Raw genomic sequence first — 7621 nt, 5'->3', positions numbered from 1 at the left:
GCATTAAAATGAACTTTTAAAGATATTTATTTGGAGGAAACAAAAACACCCACAACCCAAAGGATGGGATTCACAATCTCAAGACATCTCCCAGGTAGTAACTCTACAGATTACAAATCATTTTCATAGAAGATACTTTTATACAAATTTTACATGTATTGAGGAGTGGGACATACATCCCTGTTCCTGTTTCAATGGAGGACAGGGTAAGGGGAGTGGGGAGAAAACCACTTTTTTTGGATACAACTATTTGGAAGGAGTAGATTGGAAGAGGGCAAACCCTACTTTTTCATCATCTACAGCAAATGGTTAAAAAAAAAAACCCTTTCAACCTTGGATAATTCTCTAAAAGCCACTTCCTAGCTACTAACCACCCAAGCCAATTATTAAAGTTACTTCACTTGGCTAAGTCCTTTATGTCATTGGGTAAATCATTATGTCCACTGCTGCAGCACTCAAACCAACATCCCTGCGTGGCTAGACAGGGTCTAACCTAGGACTGATGGGAGAAGGGCTTGTGAACAAGAGACCAAGCTGTCATTTTTTCATAGGTACCAACACTGCCCATAAGGATACCACCTACTGAGCTGACAGTACAAGGGTGCACATAAAAAGGGCAAGGTTAAGCTACTGTGACGCAAGAGAAACCAGGACCTTGTTAAATAGTTCTCCATTATCATTTATTCTCAAGGGGAACTAAAAACAAAACCCCAAACCACACATTGGTCTAGGTCACATTATATATAAATCCAAATACTGGTGTGGGATTTCGGTGGAGAGAAGGAAACTTGTAAAAAAAAAAAAAAAAAAAAAAGGCCAAATCTCTCTCTCTCACACACACACAAAAACAAAAAGCCCCAAACAAAAAACCCAATGAGCCTGACCAGGCGGTGGAGCAGTGGATGGAGCGTCAAACTGGGACATGGAGGACCCAGGTTCAAGACCCCGAGGTCGCCAGCTTTGGTGTGGGCTCATCTGGTTTGAGCAAGGCTCACCAGCTTGAGCCCAAGGTTGCTGGCTCGAGCAAGGGGCCAGTTGGTCTGCTGTAGCTCCCCGGTCAAGGCACATATGAGAAAGCAATCAATGAACTATGGTGCTGCAATGAAGAATTGGTGCTTCTCCTCTTTCTCCTTTCTGGTCAGTCTGTCCCTATCTGTCCCCCTGTCACACACACACACAAAAACCCAAAACAAAACAAGACACCCAGTAAGTCACAAGAAGGCTCCCAATTTAACTGTTCCTACTTATCCACCCTCACTCACCACCTAAGACCATTATCTAGAGTTTTCTGAGGTGTAAAAGGGATCAAAGAAGCAGAAGCAGGAGGGACTAGAAGGAGAGTCAAAAGATGAAGGAGCCAAGATTTACTTGGGAAAAGCAGTGATTCCTCATCTGACAGCACCCAGGGGCTGACACAGTATGCCTATGAGACCGAGTATGGCTTAAACAGAAGCTGCTTTTTGGGAGGTAATGGGAAAGAGTAGCATGAGGAACACAAGAGTAAATTTTTAAAGCTTCAAGATTTCAACAGAATGTGGATATATTTGAACTTTCAGAAAGGATTGTGTTTAAGAAAGGGTGAAACCAGGACACATAATTGACTTGGGAATTCCCACACCCCCTAAATGCTTCCTGCTCCAGGAAGTCACCATTCATGTGTTTACTGGAGGTCATACCATCTTCCCCCATTACTGGTGCAAAATAATTCATCACCCCCACCTCCCAAAGCTTCTTTTCAAACCACGATTTCCCAATTATTTTGGTCACCCAGCAGTCTTTTATTCTTTAGTGGCCTGTACACTCACTCCCAGATACCCCCCTAGGGGGTAAAAATGAAGGAATTCCTCCTAGGCTGGCCCCAGTAACTCAGAATTCAATAAGAGGAGGGGCTGGCAGCCTCCTGGAGACTAAAATTTCAGAGACTAAACCTACCTTTCCAAGGATGAAGAATTTATTCAGGTTTGAGAATTCATATATGCCACATTAGGGGATAATAAGAATTAAAGATAGAGACCTCACACTCTTCCTCACAACTGCCCACTTCCCAACCAGGTTCCAGACATTGCATCATCATCATTGTCATTTTCTTAAACGGAGGGCCCTAGGCACTAATCACACAGGCAGCTGCATGTGTCATAAAAATGCACAACTCTTCCGCTAAAAAATGTCTTTCTCTCTGACTATGTTGGCAATTCTCCAGTTAGTTCAATACTTTAAAGGCTGCAGCAGCATGCAAAGAATTTCTTTTCATTAAAAAAAATTTTTTTAAAAAGGTCTCCAGGAGATGGTGAGTTTTATTTTGTCTTGTCTGGATAGAGGTTTGATTTGCTCTCGAATGTTCCAGGATAGAGAGACTCAGAGAAAGCATAGGATGTAGAAGTCTATTCTGTGTAATCTTCTCCCTCATTTTCATCTTCACCATCAACGGAGAGAGCAGCATACTTGCTTGCAGAACTGAACTTCTATAACAGACAAGAGTGGTAAAATGATCAAGGCCTTTGAATTATTACACAAAAGTCCAAGAAACAGGGTACTGACACTTTAGCCAGACCATAACCTCTTGCTTGCTCATTAGCATTTCCAGAGGCAGGTGTGTTCTTACCCAAGTTACACACCACCCCTTACCTTGTAAAGGAATGAGAATAGTAAAGATAGGGAAACTGAGGGCAAACCTTTGACACTTACAGAGGCTGGATTTTCTTCAGGTTTCTTTGGCTCAGGTGCAGATCGAGAGTCTTGATCCTTTCTGCCATCTTTCCTGCAGAGACGTGAGTATAAGACCACACCTTTAGGAGAGGACTCTCCCAACACCCATAAGTGGTTCCGAGGCACTCAACAGGCACCTCCAGTCAACAGTCCTTGCTGCTGGCCATTTTGTTATTTCTAGGGTCTCAGGACTGTAACTGTCCATACTGGGTGACTTTAGTTTGTTCATACTAGATCTGGCAATGCCTAGAGAACCAAAAACTTCTTCATTACAAAGACGTGTGTGTCTAGCGCCAATGAAAGTTACAAATGAGAGAGATGAGAGGGCACACACATACCTATCTGACTCCTTCCAGTGGTCTTTGTTCCCTCCATCTCCTGGACCACGGCTGGAGTTCCCACTTTGGCCTTTTGGAATACTCACCCCATCCACTTTACTTTCATCTGCTTGAGTGGAGATGCAAAAATAAATTGAAGGCAAGTAAAATAATTACTCTCCCTCTCTTAGGTTTCCTGAGGGCTAGAGAGAAATGTGCTCATATGCACTAAGGGAAATTAAACCTCACCCCAACTCAGACTTCCTTCCTAAGCCCTTCTTCCCACATACTCTCTGTATTTATCACACACCCACACCCACACCCAACTACCACCAAATAAGATCCACTAAAAAGTTCCACTGTAGGGTTACGCCATCCTGAATAACAAACTACATAGCAGTAAGAACTACGACGAGGTACAGCAGACGGTTTTGCAGATGGTGACATTCCTAATCTGTACTGACATGTTCATTTCCTTCCTACTCGCTCCCTCCAAGAAATGTTCTACCAGGAAAGGGCAGGGCGCTGTGAGCTCTCCAAAGAGACCACTCCTGCCCTCTACTGGCAAGAAAAAGTAGATAATCTAAGAACCTTAAACACAAAACTGGTGCAAAATACACTGAAGCTCAGTATTTCATGACTCCTGTATAGGCTTTTAAATTGGCCTTCAGGTGAAAAAAACCTATTTCCCTTTTGGTCTTACCTTTCCTTGCTGGTCCTTCTTCAGATGGTTGAGCTGGGACTCCTTTACCCCCACCACTAGAAGTAAAACATGTAATCACATCATCAGCTGTCTTAGGAAGGAAGAGAGAAACTTACATCATCATTCTACAAGTGAGTAAGCTTTACAGAGAACAAAAAACAACACATACTTAATGCCATGGAATATTAAAACACAGGAGAAACAACAACAAAAGCAATTATTTGAACACTAAATGCCATGTCCTTTAGACTCGTCACAATTATGCAAGGTTATTATTACTCTCTATTTTTAAAACGAGGATCCCTAAGACTTAGGAACGTAAAGTGACCCCCCCAAAATATATTGCCAACATGTGGGTGCTGTGGGTTTTCTAATTTATAGTATTTGCAGATGTTGAGTCACCAAAGTGATGTCAACCAGCAGCTATCAAAAAATTGAAAATGGAACAATTGGCACTTATGAGCCAGCTGTAAGATACCACCAAGTTTGAACCGAGAGGAAAGACAGTGTAAGATGCTATCGAAGGCCAACTTTGCATAGGACACTTTCCATCATGATGTCACAATATTTAAGACTCTACAGTTAACCAACTGCTACATTTCCAAGCTGACTCACCTTGTAGGAGATTGCTGCTCTGTGTCTGAGCTCTGACATCGAGCAGGAGGGTTAGAACTCCGCTTCACCCAAGCATTCTCCTTTGGTGGAGGGGCTGGCATTACCTTTAGAGGCTGTTCAGGTTTGGGAGGCTTAGAAGTTGGAGAGTGACAGTCTTCCTCTTTACTGGGTGTTTCATTATCTAGAGATTTCTCACTCTCTCTCCTTCGCGCATCTGTGAAGTCAGAGTGAGGTCAGATTATCAGAAAAAAAGGCTGTTTGTACAACCATTGATTAGGATCTCAACAGAATGGGAAACAGCCCACCCACCCATATTTACTGCTTTCTGTTATTTTTCTTTTTAAAGATTTAAATTATTGATTTGTAGAGAGAGATGAGAGACAGAGAGAAAGGAAGGGGGGGTAGGAGGAGAAGCACTACTATAAGTTGGTGCTTCCCATATGTACCTCAACTGGGCAAGCCCAGGGTTTCAAACCAGCGACCTCAGTGTTCCAGATCAAATGCTTTACCCACTGCACCACCACTGGTCAGGCTCTATTATTATTATTATGTGTGTGTGTGTGTGTGTGTGTGTGTGTGTGTGTGTGTGTGTCAGAAACAGAGAGACACAGACAGGAAAGGAGAGAGATGAGAAGCATCAATTCTTCGTTGCAGCACCTTATACGTTCATTGATTGCTTTCTCATATGTGCCTTGACTGGGGCTCCAGCAGAGTGACCCCTTGCTCAAGCCAGTGACCACTGGGTCCTCTGTATCCTAGTCCCATGCTCTATCCACTGTGCCACCACCTGGTCTGGTTCTAAATATAGACTCTAATTTGGCTCCTGAAAATATTAATTTATTGATTTGAGAAAGAGAGGAAGAGAGTGTGAGAGGAAAGGGGGTAAAAAGAAGGAGGAGCATCAGTTTGTTATTCCACTTAGTTGTGCATTCACTGGTTACTTCTTTTATGTGCCCTGACCAAAGATCAAATCTGCAACTTTGGTGTACTGGGATGACACTCTAACCAACTCAGCTACCTGGCCAAGGCAGGCTCATTAAATTATGAAATTACCCTTAAGGCAGTGGTTTTCAAATGTCATTTTGTAAAAATGTTTTACTGATACAAGAGAAATAAGAAAAATAACTCTAAGAATAGCCATCCGACCTTTCCTAGAAATGAATATTATTTATTTTAGGATTATAGGCTTTCTAGTCTCAGAATTAAAATGGTCATACTTGGAGAATGATATATAATCAGTAGGACCTATGTTGAAACCTCAAACTCCAGAAACCACTGATCAACTTAGAGGCTCAACACCTGTAGAAAACACAATACATGAAAACTAGAAAAAAACTCATGTATTTTTTTTAAGCGCCCAATAGCCTGACCGGTGGTGGCGCAGTGGATAAAGCATTGACCCAGAAAGCTGAGGCTGCCAGTTGCTGGCTCTGAATGCCGCCTGGTCAATGTGGGGTCATTGTCTTAGGGGACACTGGTGTGACCCCTTTCAAGGCACAGATGTGAAGCAATCAATGTAAAACTAAAGGAAAAGCAACTAAGAGTTGATGCTTTTTACCTTGCAGCTTGTGTCTGTCCCTCTCCAAAAAAAAGGGCACCAAATGTCTCCTTAAAAATGGCTTGTTTTTCACCTGACCAGGCGGTGGCGCAGTGGATAGAGTCGGACTGCAATGCGGAAGGACCCAGGTTCGAGACCCCAAGGTCACCAGCTTGAGTGCGGGCTCATCTGGTTTGAGCAAAAGCTCACCAGCTTGGACCCAAGGTGGCTGGCTCAAGCAAAGGGTTACTCAGTCTGCTGAAGGCCCATGGTTGAGGCACATATGAGAAGACAATCCATGAAAAATTAAGGTGTTGCCACGAAAAACTGATGATTGATGCTTCTCATCTCTCTCCGTTCCTGTCTGTCTGTCCCTATCTATCCCTCTCTCTGACTCTGTCTCTGTTAAAAAAAAAAAAGGCTTGTTTTGTCAGATTCCTTTAACATTATAACTGCAAGCTGTTCAGAATTAGGACTACAAATCAACCCAATCATCACACTCCTGCCTTGGGTATAAAGAGGCATTATATCCCATTACTAAGAGTCTACTCCAGTATGAATAATTTGCAGAAAACTTCTATACGTGGACGACTATTTCCAAATCACCCTAGCCTTCAAGCCATATTTTGAAATGCTCAAGTATAATTCAAGGCCCTGGCCGGTTGGCACAGTGGTAGAGGGTCGGCCTGGCGTACAGGAGTCCCGGGTTCGATTCCTGGCCAGGGTACACAGGAGAAGCACCCATCTGCTTCTCCACCCCTCCCCCTCTCCTTCCTCTCTGTCTCTTTCTTTCCCTCCCACAGCCGAGGCTCCTTTGGAGCAAAGTTAGCCCAGGCGCTGAGGATGGCTCTGTGGCCTCTGCCTCAGGTGCTAGAATGGCTCTGGATGCAACAGAGCGAGGCCCCAGATGGGCAGAGCATTGCCCCCTAGTGGGCATGCCGGGTGGATCCCGGTCGGGCACAATGCGGGAGTCTGACTGCCTCCCTGTTTCCAACTTCAGAAAAATACCAAAAAAAAAAAAAAAAAGAGTATAATTCAATTTAGAGTTGGGAAGAGAAGCCTTAAAAAAACACCACTGGGCTAGCCTGACCAGGTGCTGCTGCAGTGGGTAGAGCGTTGACCCTAGAGCTGAGGACCCAAGTTTGAAACCCTGAGGTTGCCAGCTTGAGCGTGGGCTCACATAGGTTGAACACAGGGTCACTGGCTTGGCTGGAACTCTACTCCAGTCAAGGCACATAGTAGAAAGCAGTCATTAAACAACTAAGGTGCCACAGCCATGAGTTGATGCTTCTCATATTTGTCCCTCTCTCACTAAAGGAAAAAACAAAACAAAACAACCCCCCTCCCCCAAAAACACACAACAAAAACAAACCAACCACTGGCTCACAATAAGGAGAGGAAAATGTTATAATTGAACCTTTTCATTTCCAAAACAATAAACATACTTGTTTACAATTGGTAAATTCAAGTAAGGAAGGAAGAATAAGCAGAATACTGTCACTTGAGACACTACTCTGGTCATACAAGACATACAAAAGGATGGCCATGGGAGCAGCAGAGCGAGCTAGCTATAGGACTATGACTGTTCTGAAAACAAACAAACATAACACCCTGAGATGTCAACACATAAAATGAAGGGACAAATGTAACAGTCAAGTACACTCTTTAGTGGAAAACTATTAAACAGATCATCTAAGTTTCCCTCTGGTGCTCATTTCTTTTTTTTTTTAAATTTTATTCATT

At 43.3% G+C, this 7621-nt stretch overlaps 1 protein-coding gene across 2 annotated transcripts in view; it reads right to left on the bottom strand.

Annotated features, from left to right (window-relative positions):
- Positions 1-9: 9 nt before the first annotated feature.
- The window catches only part of EIF4B (eukaryotic translation initiation factor 4B), a 44789-nt gene continuing 37177 nt past the window's right edge, over positions 10-7621 (bottom strand). The window contains exons 11-15 of one of the 2 annotated variants that reach the window (XM_066369622.1): positions 4342-4555; positions 3727-3782; positions 3045-3153; positions 2686-2758; positions 10-2462 (exon numbers count right to left, since the gene is read on the bottom strand). In XM_066369622.1, the coding sequence (XP_066225719.1) occupies positions 2382-2462; positions 2686-2758; positions 3045-3153; positions 3727-3782; positions 4342-4555 (533 nt within the window). In that variant the 3' untranslated portion in view covers positions 10-2381. The remainder of the gene's footprint in view (positions 2463-2685; positions 2759-3044; positions 3154-3726; positions 3783-4341; positions 4556-7621) is intronic. The other variant, XM_066369624.1, reaches the window with a different exon arrangement.

The sequence above is a fragment of the Saccopteryx leptura genome, chromosome 2 (assembly GCF_036850995.1).
Source record: "Saccopteryx leptura isolate mSacLep1 chromosome 2, mSacLep1_pri_phased_curated, whole genome shotgun sequence".
NCBI classification, from domain to species: domain Eukaryota; kingdom Metazoa; phylum Chordata; class Mammalia; order Chiroptera; family Emballonuridae; genus Saccopteryx; species Saccopteryx leptura.
The sequence above is the reverse complement of the archived record's forward strand: the minus strand, read 5'-3'. Positions and strand labels throughout refer to the sequence as shown.